The following is a 16,653-nucleotide window of genomic DNA, read 5'->3' as shown; positions in this document are numbered from 1 at the left end:
TCTAAACAGTTTTGCTCCTTGAACTGTAACTATTTCATAAACCATTTCTTGTCTTCAGTGGTATATAAACTCAAGTAAATTTAAACAGCAATCTTAACTTTGACCTGTGACCTAAGTTTGGCTAATAGTTATTTTTAGTTTTGTGACTATTGTATATATTTTATATGGTGGGTTTGTTACGTTTCTTTGGTGGTGGAAGTTTGGACAAAAACAAATGTGGAAAATAAACTGTTGGTGCACGCATGTTTGCCTTTTCAGTGATTAAACTGGAATTTGCAAAAGCATGTTTCGGCTTGTGTAAAATCAGTAAACATGGGTGTTTAAAACTGCAGTCTTCAAGAGGTGGAACTTGTGTCAGAGCAGATGCATTAATGAATATAATTCAGCAGTCGGTTTTGGTTTTATTAAGTAAAAGTTTATGTAAAATACTGAACTGTTATTTTGAAAGATATTGAAAGAAAAGAAAGCTGAAAGTGCAAAAAAGCATTTCTGTAGATCTCTCTCTCTCTCTCTCTCTCTCTCTCTCTCTATAAATAATAGTTGCCCTCACATGGATATGTTTTGTTTCTAATACAGTGGATTCTGCCAAGTGCTAATGATGTTTAAATACTGAATGAAAATGTAATATATTAAACGTGACTTCTATTATTCCTCACAAATAAAAGGCTATAGTTATGTATTAAATCTTACTGTGTATTGTCCGCAAAAGTATCCGAATGAAAAGATGTTTGGTTGAAAAGACCTTTAAAATCTATGCCAACCGGATAATTTTATATATTTAAAAATCGAACAACAAATTTCCCTTCTGGCTTTAGCAAGAATTGCACCATTTGTGTTTCATTCTGTTACGGTTGGATCTAAAACAACTTTTTTAGGGCACAGTAGCTTGCCAAGCACGTTATACTAAAATTGTCATAAACTTTCTAAGGATTAAGGGTTACAATTTTATGAAAGCTGTGTGTTAGTTTTTAAAAATGAGCGTATTTAAACAAAAAAAAGGGCATTATGTTAGTTTTGTTGAATAAATAGATTGGAATTGTAACATTTAGATACAATTACAGCATGTTTAAAGTCATGGTTACTGTAAACTAAAAAGCAACATTCTGCTCTGCAAAAAAGCATGAAAACATTTCTATGAGTATTATGAACACACATTTTACTTGATAAGGCACCCAGATGCCATTGTAAAAAACATGTTATTGGTCTGATTATCAGTTGTGGTCGGTACATAATATAAAACATTCTAATAAGTAAAGTAAAATGCTGTTCTAATGTTTAGTGAAACATACTGTGCATGGCATTAATGTAGCCCCACACTCTGCCTGTTAACTAACATTTGGGTTTTATTATGTAAAAAAATAAAATCAAGTGCTACCATGTATAATTCAGTAGAGCCCAGGGTTTTACTTATTTTTTGACTAGTGATATTAAAATATAATTTCTCAGTTAGGCTAGCTTAGTGAATTTTGTAGTGATTTTTTTTTATCTTTTAGAAGACTGAATTACTCTCAAGATATTTTTCTTGGCTTTCAAAGATGATGTAAATGTGACCTTTTTGAATCTGTAGTAAAGGGAAGAACGTTTAGGTGACTTAGCCCTGTTTTGTTCTGTCTTTGTTAGCTCTGGATCATGTGACCTTTGACATTTCTGAAAACCGCAAGCACCTGGAGCTGGGTTAAATGTCAAACCCTTATCTGTGTCTGAAGCAAACCTGTGCCGAGGCGTACACTTTTTCAGCCTCTTGTAACCACAATATTGTTTATATTTTCAAGACACTTGTGAATTTTTTTTTTGACAATATATTGTGAGATACAGTAGTTCTGTAGTTTTTAGTGTGGACTCCTAAGGTGTTTCACAAAAGTTGAATCGGATTATTTTCACCCATTTGTAAAGTTATGTAGTGTGCGGTACAATTATTTTATTTGCAGTGCATAATGTTTGACACTGGCATTTTATCCGGTGAATTGCAGTACATTGATGCAGTTGCAATAACTGTTATAACTTAACTGTTATCTGTACAATTAAAAGGGAATTCAAGACCTAAGACTATTCATTTAAAGAATAGCTATTTATTTAAAGTTGTTTTCTTCTAATCTAACAGCATAACAGCATAGCATAATAAGTAACTGATTTAATTGTGAAGGTACCTTGTGTATGTTTATGCATTTTTTGACTTGGCAAAATCAGTTCATCCTGTAGATATTGTCTAAGTTCATGACTCAAAGGTGACCTCAAGCTGCAAACATAGTTTTTGACAGTGTTATTCTTGGTCAGTACTGAATGTTTTTTTTTTTTTTTTTTAATTGTAATAACTTGTAAGACTGAAAGTGCAGGGCTCTAATATTATTGTGGTATGTCACTTCTGTCTGTGCCTTTTTTGTATACAATCAGTATTAAGATTTTCTTTTAAGGTTCAACCAGTTGTAGAATATAGCTCAAAAGAGTTAAACGTTTTGCTGATTTTGTTTTATTTGTATTTATCTTTTCTTTTTAAAGGAACATCAGTTTACTCTGTTGCCTGGGGTCCTGATTCAGACAAGATACTTTACACATCAGGGAAGCAATTGATCATTAAACCCCTTCAGCCTAGTGCCAAAGTTGTACAGGTAAAATGCTAATAACAGTGTTTATCTGTGACCCTAAGCTGTTTTATATATAAAAATTTAGGGCTTCTGTTTTTCGGTTTTTATTAATTGTATTTCTCTGTGCTTATTTTTAGCTATTTTCGAGTTGGATGTAAATCGCTTTTTGGGGGGCTTTTATTTTTGATATACTGTATGAAATTAGTGTTTTTTGGTTACTTTCTAAAATGCTTGAGCATTTTTTTTTTATTGTCAAAAGATATATAGTAGTAACTCGAAAGTACTTGCGCAGTTAAGTTGTACCTTCTTTCCTTTGATGTCTTCCACAACGAAATTCCTATGGTCAGGGGCACATTCTTCTGGGGTTTTTGTGTGTAAGCTTTTTTTCACATTTTGCCACAATTCTGTTTTAAACTCTCCGTATCTTAACTGTAATACAGCTTTAAATCCTGCTAACAAGCCTCCTTTCTTGATTGTAATCTTGTTCTAAATCTTGCAAGCGAAATCTCCAAAAGAAATGTAGGAATTTGCTGTCACTCAATAGTTGGGGCGGGTTTAAAGTATTCAGAATGAACCGACGATAGATACAAGTCAGGAAGGCAGGACAGTGCCCAGCAACACTGGGAAATGTATTTATTATTGTTTTTGAAGTAGGTTTTATTTTTGAATGGGCAAATGGTAAGGCCAATGTGAATTGATTAACCATTTCCACAGTTTTTCCAGTATTTATTGACTATCCACCTATTTCATTTTTTTTTTCGTATCGGGGGGGGGGGGGTTTAGGGGTTTTTATCGGTTAAAACAGAAAATCAGAAGCCCTATCTATATTGAGTCTGTCTATTTTACATTTGTAATAGATACATGCAAGGCTTAATGATAAAAACCACTGGCATATTTTAAACCAAATAACTAAGGGGTCTATTCTCAAAAAGGCGTGTAAAGCCTGCATAGCCTGGATCTATGTGCTCTTTGCTACGCGCGAGTCATGCACCCCCACAATGGGCTCATTCGCATACAGATATCTCTGCTGCGTAGCTGGCTGTAGGTGGACTCTGAAATGCAAATATGGTTTGAACAAAGACACGCCTCTGAATGGCCAAGTAAAGGTGCCAAGAGTTTTGCGTTTGACTAGCATTTCTCACACCACAATTAAACATGCCAACTATAATTTGAGTTATAACATTTGTTTTAAAGGTCAAAAGATAATTTCCTTTCAACAACAAACATAAGTCTTGTTTCACAGTTAAGCAGGCATATTAGCGCTTGTAACAAATTAATAAACTTGATACACCACACACTTACTTAGTTGACGATCATATTAATAACTCCTTAGTTTGGTAATTAGCCCTAAGCTCAGTGACATGTATCTGTGCTTCAGGTGGGTGTGTGCTTTTCTCGCTCTCGTTCCAGAATGCGAATAACAGCTCCGACCCCCACATAAACCCTTCTTCATGCACGTAAATTCCCTTACAAGGCACATAAGTCTTTTTGAGAATATGCCCCTCATAAATCATGTGAAAATAAAAAGTTAAATATATTTGCTAGGGCCAGGTAATTGGGTATAATTTAAGTAATATATTTCAGCAGATCTGACAGGTTCCAAATTATTTTAGTACTTAACTGCTGAAAGAAACTGCCATACTGTATTCCTAAATGCATATTTGAACAATTTGTTTTTTGATTTTTTTAAATCCCTCCATTACAGCTAAAATCTTTAAGATAAAAGAACATGAAACATGAGGAACACTGTGGCTTTACTTATATCTTCTGGTGCTGTGTTGATAGGCGTATGGATGACTTTTTGTTTACTACAGCCATTGCAGTGCCTCAGAATAATGTGCCTAGTTTAGGTTGGGCAAACTTCTAGTCGACTTTTATTCTGAAACTTTTTTCTTTTGATCGCATATAAACCCCATCTGGGGTTTATAAATGTGACATTTAATTCTGTTTTAGGTTTCCTAAATCTTTGATAATGCAGGATTTAGATTATCTTTGCATCAAAAGTTGCTGCACAATCAACTTATGTCCAACAGCTAACTCTGAACATGTTTTTGGTTTTAAATTAGAGCAAGTCCAAACAGTTACTGAAAGATTACTGTAACAGAGAGCAGATTTTGTAATCTGTCAGCTGCTTCAGTGAATTCATTTTTTTTCATGTGATCTGTGCTGTGAAAATGCATTTGTTTGTTTTTTTGCCAAGGAAAAGTTCTTACCATAGCCAGTGTTTTTTTTTTTTTTTTTTTTTTTTTTTATGAATATGAATGAGATGAAGGAATACTGCACTTTACTCCATTTATATTCATCTGATTTTAAATTGCTGAAAAATCTAAAAGATTCTGACCTTATTTGGAAACGAAATGTATGTGGTGGTTATTATATTACATTTTTTTTTTCTCATTAACAGTGGAAAGCTCATGAAGGGGTCATCCTGAAAGTGGACTGGAATTCAGTTAGTGATCTTATTCTGTCAGGCAGTGAAGACTGTAGATATAAGGTACACTTTTTTTTACACCTTTAACCTGAAATTACTGTACTGCATAACTCAAGCAATAAACAGAACAGATTTCGATCAGTTTCTATTTTGATTCAATAAATACAAAATCAGTAATGTCGTGAAATGAAAAATGATCCATACTTGCTCTGAATTTTTAAAGAATGTATTATCCTAAACCCCCAGTTTTCCCAGCTAAATGTTAATTTAGTTGGGGCCCTTTGTTATGCTATTTTCATAGATGCACTTAAACCCCCTTTTTTGAGCTTTTTTTTATTTTTTTTTATGACTCAGATGGATCTAAATGGAGGTGGCATATAATATAATATGAATGGGCCCTTCCTAATTTTACAAATGTCACATGAGAAATAGCAAGTGAAATGGGAAAATCTCATGCTGAATTCTAACATACAAACCCTTTTAATCATACTAAAATGATGAGTTAACAGAGTAATCTTACTGGTTTCGAAAAATATCTTTTTGTACTTTATGGCTGTTTTTGGATTTTAAGGTTTGGGACGGTTATGGACGTCTTCTTTACAGTTCCCCCTCACATGACTATCCCATTACTTCTGTGGCTTGGGCACCTGATGGAGAATTATTTGCAGTGGGATCTTTCAACACTTTGCGTCTATGTGACAGAACGGGGGTAAGTGTGTTTTACTGAAAATACAATGTATTATGTTTGAAACCATTACCACCATCAAATGTGGATCAGTTTACAAATTGTAGTTGGTCTTTAGCACCTTTTAAGATCTATACTACATTTTCCATTTTTAAAATGCAGTTGATATGTTAAATACCTCCGTAATTAATTTAATTATTGCACTAAAAGTCTTTAAAAAATAAAATAAAAATGTGTAATAGCTAGGGTGAAAAGATGTCTGCACTTATAAAGAATAACTAATTATTTTGGAGTATGCAGCGCTACTGAACTGTTTGTGGTTGTCTGTATCCTGGCTGGAAAGAGATCTTGACTCTGATTTCAACCCTTATGCTTTTTCATAACCTTCGAGCTGAGCTCCAGCGCAATACTGTTATTACAAGAAGACTATTGTTTTCAACACAAATTGAGTATTAGTGGTAGAATTATTCAGTACAAACTACTTTGATATGTCAGTCAGAAAATAATATAGAATGAATATCAAGAAGGTGCTGTTTTAAAGATTTAAAACCATTTGCCTCTGAAGATCTATGTATTTTTTGTAAAAAAATATAGCATTAATTACATTGTGCTTTTATGCATGGTTTATTCAAGTAAAGTTACATTTTTGCTTCACTGTATGTGCATTATAGAGGGGGAGTTATTTTATTTTGTATTTCAGTCAGATGTGTGTTGTGTGTTGTGGTGTAAAGGTAAGGAGTTAGGAAAACATTTAGCGTTTGCGGTCCCGGGGGTTGTCACTTTTTTTTCTTGAAATGATACTTGAGCATGATGATGAAATGCAGTAACCCTGCCCACAGCCTGCTTCGGCCCTGAGACAGATTCAGATATGTTTTGAGGCTGGAGTTTCACAGCTCGGGTCGGGTATCTTGCTAGTGGAAAACCACCTGAGCCGTGAGGGCCTGGAGTGTGCAGGTGGAAAAGGGGTATTAGACGGCTAAAGCAAAAATAATTGAGTTTGGTACCTAATCAAGCTCAATATAACACACTTTAGTCGGTTTCTTACTGGGTTTTTTTCCATTCCATCACATGAGCCATTATCATTGCACACACTGGGCCTGATTTATCAAGCTGTTTTGAGTCCTTTTGAAGATGTTATTAAGAGCTTTGATGCTGTTTTATAGACGTTTGCAATTTATCAACACTAATTTAGTCTCGGCTTCAATTTGTCTGCTGTGCCTTCTGTCATACTATTTAGGGGAGTGCTGCATGCATATCACATGGAAGATGCATTTTTTATTAATCAAATACAATATGTCCAATAGCATTAAGTGGCAGTAATGATTAAACTGTATTTCCCAAACTTTATTATATGTGAAAATACTGCAATATTATTATTTGGTGAAGATGACTAGTATGACTAGTTGGCTGTTATGAATAACAAAAACCTTAGAGAGGAAAGTGTTCCTCTTAACTTTTCACCCTTCCATCTTACTTTGGTCAGGGGTTATTTATATAAAAGTAGCACATTTTTCTCATGGAATTAATCATACGTGTTGCTCAACTACATCAATTTACATATCCAGATGTGCACTTGACAATTGCAGAAGTAAAGCAACCTACTTATGTTGCAACTGTCTAAATAAAAACCTTGTGTATGCGTACTAATGAATGTTAAAAACCTAACCAATGAACTGTGAGCAGTTCCCTTGCCAACTGCCACCAAACCCATCCTCTGTAATAAGCAATTGAATCCTAACCTTAACTCCTCAATGGATATATGGACATATTACCCCTGTACACCTGTACACCAAGTATTTGTGTACTTCTTTTCCTATTTTCCTGTTTTATATTTGAGTCTTGAATGCAACACTGAAAAGCATTACTAACACTTGTTTTTTTTATTATAATTATATATATATATATATATATATATATATTATATATATATATATATATATATATATATATATATATATATAGTACCAGTCAAAAGTTTGAGTACACCTGCTTGAAACCAGGTTTTTCATGATTATCTATGCTTTTAACTGTATAAACTTGTCTATAAACACTTAATATTTCATTATATGATACGTGTACTTATATAAGCTGATAATAATAAGTGAATTGCATTCAAAAATTTAATTTTTAAATGAAAATGTAAATCTTCTCAATTTCAATGAAATGGTCACCCAAGCGAGGGGATTTCAGTCTGAAGCCCAAGTCAGTTAAAAGTCTGAAATGTGTATAACACGGTGTTAGAACACTATAGTCTTTGTTAGATGTTCTCTGAGTTAACTAGCATGTTACCTAATTAACCTTTTGTCACCAATTATTGTTAACAAGTGAGGGTCCATGATTACTATAACTATAGGTAGCATAGGCACAAGTTTGTCATTCCTGAATGTAAGGGAGCAGAAAATGGCAAAATACGCTCAGTTAAGCAAATAAAAAAGACAGTCTGTAATTACTTTAAGAAATGAAGGTCAATTTTTAAGACAAATCGCAAGAACTTTGCAAGTGTCTGTAACTGCTGTGGCCAAGACCATCAAACGATTTGAAGAAACTGGCACTCATGAGGACCTAACAAGGTCAGGCAGGCCAAGGGTGACCTCAGAATCAGAGAACAAGTTCATTTGAGTCACAAGTCTGCGAAACCGGCAATTAACTGCCTCTGAAATACAAGCTCAGCTAAATGCTACTAGAAGTACAGATGTTTCAACATCAACTGTTCAGAGGAAATTGCGTGAAGCTAGCCTAACTGGAAGAATTGCTGCAAAGAAACCATTGTTAAGAGTGCACAATAAGAGCAAGAGACTTGCCTGGGCCAAAAAAGAGAGAAACTGGACGTTTGAGGAGTGGAAGTCGGTCTTTTGGACCGATGAGTCAAAATTTGAAATATTTGGGTCCAACCGCCAAGTATTTGTAAGATGCAGAGAGGGTGAGCGCATGAGTTCTGCATGTGTGGTTCCCACTGTCAAGCATGGAGGAGGCAGTGTCATGGTCTGGAGTTGCTTTGCTGGTGACAGAGTTGGTGATCTTTACAAAGTCCATGGCAAGCTCAACCAGCATGGCTATCATAGCATACTTCAGAGGCATTCCATTCCATCAGGATTAAGGCTAGTTGGGCAGTCCATCATTCTTCAGCAAGATAATGACCCGAAACACACCTCAAAGTTGTACAAGAACTATCTGGCGAAGAAGGAAAGTGAAGGACAACTCAATCTAATGACCTGGCCTGCCCAGTCTCCAGACCTCAATCCCATAGAACTTGTATGGGACGAACTGGACAGAAGAGCCAAAGCAAAGCTAGCCACAAGTGCCCTACATCTCTGGGAATTGCTGCAGAAGAGCTGGGAAGACATGTTGGGTGATTTCCTGCTGAAACTTGTTAACCGAATGCCTCGTGTTTGTGAGGCTGTTATTAAGGCAAAGGGTGGCTATTTTGAGGAAATCAAGAAACAATTTTCAATTTTCTTGAACATATATATTACACACACACACATATATAAATTATATATATATATATATATATATATATATATATATATATATATATATATATATATATATATATATATATATATATATATATATATATAAAATAAAACAAAAACACAACACATCTCAGTAATCCTCAGGAGGATCGAACCCCTTTTTGAGACAGTGTCTCTGAAATGCCTAATAATTACATGTGCCTAATAGTAATGTTACCAGTGTGAAGAGATAACAAGTATATGCCATGGTTGAAATGAGCAAGTTCTGTGGGCCAGATTTATTTTACCCCAGAGCACATACATAGCCTTTGATTTACAGTCCTGTTGGCTGCTTTTCACCAGAAAAGGGGACACCTTCCATCTACAGCTGATGATGAACTTGCTATGAGGTGTTTTCCTGTGTGATCCATGTACTCGACCGGCAGCTGTTTTCTTATATATATATATATATATATATATATATATATATATATATATATATATATATATATTGCGGCGCTATAGGGAACTAGGACCCTTGATCTAAAATATAGGATCCTATATCTTAAATCATAGACTCATGTTGAACTGCCATTGATGCCACCAACTGTACCTTTGCACCATTCTTCTACTGTGTGTTCTTTATGTGGTGATGGTTTGAATGAAATTACTTATGAATACTAAACTGTAGTATGATTTAATATAGATATTGGATGCATACCAAATCTTGGCTTTTCGCACAGTAAAGGGCCAGGAAGTATATAAATGACAATATATAAAACACTAGATTTAAGAACACCCATAAATCACAGTACAGCAGTTAGAACATACAGTATAAATGTATAGCATGGTTGAAAAAAGAAAATAAATATTTTGTAAGCTTGGATGTTCCGTTGTATTCTCAGTGTCCCAAGAGAGTTTGTCTTGTTAGATGTGTACGTCATGACTTCCTTTTTGACACAAAGTAAGCAATACAATGCATATAAAATGTAAGATGAAGTCAGATATACAAAGAATGCAGCTATCATAATATTAAGTTAACTGGGTCCAAAAAAAAAAAAAAAGTTCAGTTCCTATTATGGAAGTAGCTTTGACCACTTTCAAGTTTATCAAAGTGAACCAGCCTTCCCCAAATGTAATATTTCTTATATATTTAGTAAATACAAATACTGGCAGATACCACTATTTTATTATGAGTACAAATTACAAATACTAGTTTGTGTACAGTTATCCTTTTAAGTAAAATATATTATTCTCTAAGATTATCAGTTGAGTTAATCTAACCTGAAAGATAGCATTGATAAAAACCCGACAGCAGTTCAAAAGATAATGAGGCTTGCCAGTTACTGTTTAATGGTTCTGCAGGTTGAACACTTGAATCTTGATTGGAAAGAAACATTTGTTTTCAGACTATGTTCTTAAGTGTGTATCACTTCTACATAAATACTAGTATTCAGTATTTATAAGTAATATTATTAAGGTAATTTTATAAGGGTGATTATCAAGTCCTGAAACAAAGGTATAACACCTGGATCGTGCTATTATCAAATAAGTGACTAAAAAGCAAGCATCCGGTTTTGTGTTAATGCCACAACACATGGATGCAGTCACAAATGCAAAGGAACAGGTCACAGAAAGTCCTTCACTGAACTAGATGGGTTCCAGATGAGAGCAGTCTGAAATCTAATCACTGATGAAGGTTTTTGATCATGTTTTAACTTCCTAACTCCTGTGTGTTTTCTTAACTAATGGTTATAGCATGATATGGTGGCAAATCTGGCAGGCACATGGTTTGTAATGTATGAGACTAAGAAACAATGATGTTAAAATGACTGATTCTCCAACTTCTAAATCAAATGTAACACATTCTAACTAACAATGAAACGCTCTATATACCACGCATTCAAAAGTTAAAGAAAACAGCAGTTTGATTTGTAAACTCTTGGTTCTTGGGAGTATAGCTTGCAAGTTTGCAGCATTAAAATACAATAAAAAAACTACACTAGTGCCTCATGTATCCATCAGTAAAATACTTGGTGTGGTTCTTTATGCTGTCTGTGTAATATTGTTTTAAATACATTGACTTTTTTCCCCATCAGTCAGCATTCCCACATTCCTTTGCTTCAGTAAGAAGCATTGGAGTGGTATTTTACACAGAAAAAAAAAATTGCCTTTGGAACAGACACAAAATTGGCTTTAAATAGAAAAAGTTCTTAGTATTTTAGAAACTATCTTTGAACTAAAGAAGCATATAAGGAGTTAATGACTTTGAGGCATCTGGGGATTACTACCGTGACTAATCTCCAGGAGTTTCATTCTGTATCTTGTACATTGAAACCTTGCACTTTACAGACTGCTTGCTCAGCAGGAAAACAAGAACTCCTTTAACAATTAACCTCCACCAGGACTGTAAGTCAAAAAACTAAAAATAATTCTGATGTTTTATAAAGATAAAATATATTATCTTTGTAGTAGTTTGGCAAGATAAACATTTTTATTTTTGTGTTTTTAAATATATAGTTTTAAAAGTGATTAATATTAGAAGCAATATGTTATATTTGTATTTTATAGTTTTGATTTAAAGTGTCATTTAAAATATGAAAATGGGCAGCTACACTGATATTAGCACACTGTATCAGAGAAGTGCAGTTTGAATATATTCACTACTTTTTGTTTTTCTTTTTTTTTTGTAAATCCCAGCTGTATTGGATACATTGGATTTATTTACTAAGAATAAGGTACTAATTCATTCCATTCTTGATATTAGAAGGGTTTACTTGCATACACATACAAATCCATGGAATATTTTAATAGGGATTTTTGAACACACATGTATTTTCTAATTTTAAAAAAATACCTAAATTAATCAAGTAGAAGTATATTAGCTTAAAGAAAGAACTAGCAAAATATTTATTCAAATTTGGCAGAAAACTATGATGAAGTTGTTCATGCATTGATATTTTATTTCAACTTGATGAATGTTTTTGCATAAATTCTTGGATATATTTTGCATGTCTTATCTAAAAATGTAAGTAACTCATAAATAGAGAGTAAATAAATATGAAGTAGCACAGTTATTATTATTATTATTATTATTATTATTATTATTATTATTATTATTATTATTATTATTATTTTAATGACTTACTGCATTTCTGCCCTCCTGGTTAGTTTATTAGCCTGCTTGGTTCTATATGAATATTTTAATGTTCTTCTAAAAAGGCTTGGACAAACTTATTGTGTTGAGAACCAAAACAACTTGAGCTCTGATCGGTAAGTTAAATCAACACCACATATATGTTTTTTTGTTTTTAGTGTCAAATATACAAAGTGCTATTTTTTATTTAAAAATAATAAAATCAATATTAAACATGATCCATCGTTTTACAAAGTTTGTTTTAAAAACAATCAGTCTTTAGTTTTAAAACCACCTGGAACATAACAAGTTAAAGACTACTAGATGAAAATGTCACTGGTGTAAGTTTTGACTAGAAAAAAAAAATGTGTGGGAAAAACAGCAGATGTGGAGGGGGCTGAACAGGACTGCAGTGAAACAAAGAGAGTCCTGAGTCAGCAGTAGCAGTTAAGTTTTCTCCCCAGGCATTAGGGCCGGGTTTTCTTTGCAATAGTGCTTTAAGATTATATCTTGGGTTGCTAGAGCTCTTAAAGTACTTAGAAGTGCATAACTAACTTTTAGTTTACTTTTAATACTGATGCAGTTTTGTATACTTTTTCTTTTATTAGTTATGTGTTTATTTAGTGGTCATTATTTTCAAATGGTTTTAATTTTGCTTTCTTTCCTGGACTGCAAAGCCTTTTTTTCTTCTTCCCTAAGAATCAATTTCTGTCAGTGACTGAGTGTGCCTTTTACAAATTATGCAGTAAAAACTGCTATGTAAAGTAAAGCATGTCACGTACAACAATATAATAAAAATAATACATAAAAATCTATTTCAGAGTTCAATGGAGTGTAACATGGTTTCCCTAATTTGTCTATTTGTTTTACCCATAGCATTATACATTTTACTTTTATGCTTTTTTTATACAAGTATAATAAAAATAAAATTTAAAAAATCCAGAAAACAATGATTTCCTTTTTTCCAGGTTAGAATGTGACTTGCACTACATAAAGTGATCCTATTATTACTAAAATAAATATTTGTTCGGTAAAGATAAAAGTCATTTTGTGGGTCCTTGCAACTAGTTTGTTTTTTGCACATATGTCTGGACAATAATTAAAGAACCTTGGTTGCTCTGCAAAGAGCTTTGGCAGAATCTTTGGAAAAAGTTAGTTGTATGCAAAAATATGCTTTTAAAAATCAGTTTAGTCAGCATATTGAACATATTTTAGATCAAAATGAACAATACTTGTTGATGTGATGATATTTTTACACCTCTCCCGAGCTTGGTTTCTGTTTTGTCATGTTTTAAGAAAAAGTGTGCAACTGTCCAATATTCCACATAATCTGGCTTTAGAAATAGCCTGGGTGGATTCCTTTTACTATAAAAACCTGTGGTTTCCCTCCCCCTATTCCCTAGCCACCAAAAACATGGAGAAGAGATAAATGACAGCCCCAGACACAACGGGTCCAGCCAGGCCCTCTGGCAGAGTCATTAGTTTCTAGGCCATTAAATCATTACCTTCACAGACAAGGCAAACATGCTTCTGAGAATACAGCCCATCTTCCGTGCCAGATTCCTTGTCTGACAGCAGATATTCTGCTTGATAATGCCAGCCACATGTGATATAGAAAAGAACTGCCAGACATTAACCCTTAGTTATTGTTCAAGAGTGTGTGATATATACTGCCACTTTACTCTTTTAAAAAATAAAATACACGCCTGCACATAGCCTGGTTCATATTTTGATTTGTCTTTACATTACTGATGCATTACAAATTAATGTTACTAAAACATACTATTGCAAATGCTACAACCATAACTTGTTCATTGCCTTGTAACGTGTAAAATATGTAACGAGTGTGTGGATCTTGTAATAAAGTAGGTAGTTCCATTATGTAGTACATGTACAGGTTCCATGCATTTTGTGGGTTTGCCCAACCCACAAAAGTACTGTAATGTGATATAGGCATAACACTTCTGCCTATTTATTAGTTAAATAGATGTTGATTTTTATTAATGCACCTAACAATGTTAATGTTTTGTTGATTTAAAAAAAAAAAAAAAAAAAAAAAGTAGTTTATTTTATTTTTGGAACATTACAAAGTTAAGTAGTTCTGATTTAATTTGTTCCTGCAGCACATTTCAAATCTGGTCCCTGGGCCTTAACATGAAACATTGATCTAAATTGGATCATAATTCAACATCATATGCTTTCATCTGCTTACTTCCAGCTTATATACATCCCTTGCACGTTAAATTCACCCTCTTTCTCCAATAATTGTTCCTTATTTTTTATATCTGTTCAGTCGGTCCAAAATTGTGTGAAGCCAAAAATTAGGATGTAAGATGTTGCATGCAGAAGTCTAATACAAGCTTTCATGTGGTGGAGTTGTGCCATAATGAAGCTTTGCATTGGCGAGGCCATCTGGTGATAGTGCTGCACTAAGTCTCTGAGCAACTGACGTTTCACAAATATGAATTCAGCATTTGCACGTCGCAGCTTGGGAATAGAACTGCTTCTAATGTGTTTCAGCATTTTAGTTTTATATAACTGTTAAAACAACTGTAAACGTTATTATTTTTTTTTATCAGCACTTAGTAGGCTATTAAAAAAAAAAAAAAAAAATTGCTGAAATCAAAGTAGTTTTTAGACTCAAGTTTTAAGCAGTTTTTTTGTTAAATTTTGCGATTTGTACAGGCTTTTTCTCACTCAATAAAAAGCCATGACAATAGCTCCGGTATAAAAGTTGTTGAAAAGTGGGTGAGCCATAAAAAAAAAAAAAAAAAAAAAAAAAAAAAAAAAAAAAAAAAAAGCTCATGTGGTGTTTATATTTACTTCTGAATTGTTCATTTTTACTGTCAAGATGCACATCACATGGTTGGTGTAGAAATCTAGAAGACTCATCCTAGTAAAATTGCCGATACTTGTTGGTACAGTAGTTTTGCCTTTTCCATGATCAGCACGCTGCATTGCATGCATTGTTGAGTGATTGCATACTTCAGGCTGAAAGTGGGGTGTTCAGTTGAGTTGTCAGTTCTTAGTTTGGTGTTTGTAACTCTGAGGTTCTACTGTACTCCGTTTTAAGCCGTTAAGACTGTTTGTTTTAATCAGACTTATGCAGTCTTAATGGCCTGGTATGATGTTTCTGTTGCACACTGTGGATCTTATTTCAAAACTCAGGAGGCCAGCTGCACCACTAGGGTGTTGTGTGTGTGTTATTCCTGCAGGCCTGAGAGTAAGTCCTTCTGTACCCTGTTATTTTATGCTCATACAAGTAAAGAATTTAACACTTGACTCCTCTACATTCTTTAAAAAGTGTTTTTGTAATAGTAGTGACAAAAATGAAATCAACTAATGCAAGTTAAATTACTAAATAAAATAATGGCAAATGAATTACCTTGCAGACAACATTTAATGTATTTTCCTTTCACACCAGTCAATAAATAACAAAGATTTTTATTGGTTCTGGATCAAGACATTGCTCATTTTATTCTTCATTTTTATCAAGTGTTCACAGTTCCAGTTCCACAGATCAGATCACTGCTGCATCAGCTGTTGAGTCCAGAAAAGGCCAAACATGTGTCTATGGTTATTCTGCTGAACTGTTATGACTCAACTTTTCATAGGCCAAAATACAACACTTGAGCGTGTAAATTGGATGGATCACTAATGGGAGAAAGGTGCATTTTATTAGCCCATTCCTTTGTGCCAAAATTCTGCATGTGCCATCTGAGATAAAGCAATGTGGTTATTTTTAAGGCAGCATATTTATTCAGAGTTTTGAGAATTTTAGGGTATCATGCTTCATAATAACAGATAACAACTCCTGCAAAACCCATTAGCATTTTTAATGCCATTTGGTTAAAGGGATTGAAATATAGACCATGTTCTTTTACTTTTTAAAATGGAACACCATAAAATGCAAACTAAATTATCCAACCTTCTTTAAACATTGCAGTTATTGAACTTTGTTGACATAAAATCACAATCCATTATTTTTTAACCTAGGTGACATTTTCATAAAAATGAAACTTGATAACATTAGTTCAAGACAAGATGTCAAAGAAAAACTTGAGAACAAAACTGTCCCTGGAGGTTGGCTCAACCCTTTTGCCCTAAATTTATAATAAAGGCCTGTGTATTGTCCCTGAACAGTTCAGTTGTTGATTTTAGCTTAGCTCCAGACTAGTCTGAGATGTGCAGATGTGTACTCTTAACTTTGCCTAACCTGCCAAATGTGCCTGCAGCAATTAAAGTAGTGCTGTTATTCAGTGGATGGAAATCCTTGCTCCACTCATCCGATCCCAGCCTTAACTGGGGTCACTGCAAAGTGCCTTTTACAAGAGTCTTAATTTACTGGTTAGATTAATAGCCTA

General features: G+C 33.8%; 1 protein-coding gene across 2 annotated transcripts in view; it reads left to right on the top strand.

The window, feature by feature from the left end:
• ift80 (intraflagellar transport 80 homolog (Chlamydomonas)) overlaps positions 1–16,653 on the top strand; it is a 52,115-nt gene that overhangs the window by 10,551 nt on the left and 24,911 nt on the right. For both annotated transcript variants that reach the window (XM_041264023.1, XM_041264024.1), the window contains exons 6-8: positions 2,497–2,606; positions 4,987–5,076; positions 5,585–5,722. In XM_041264023.1, coding sequence (XP_041119957.1) covers positions 2,497–2,606; positions 4,987–5,076; positions 5,585–5,722 — 338 coding nt within the window. The remainder of the gene's footprint in view (positions 1–2,496; positions 2,607–4,986; positions 5,077–5,584; positions 5,723–16,653) is intronic.

The sequence above is a fragment of the Polyodon spathula genome, chromosome 11 (genome assembly GCF_017654505.1).
Source record: "Polyodon spathula isolate WHYD16114869_AA chromosome 11, ASM1765450v1, whole genome shotgun sequence".
Lineage (NCBI taxonomy): Eukaryota > Metazoa > Chordata > Actinopteri > Acipenseriformes > Polyodontidae > Polyodon > Polyodon spathula.
This window is presented reverse-complemented; position numbering and strand designations above follow the sequence as displayed.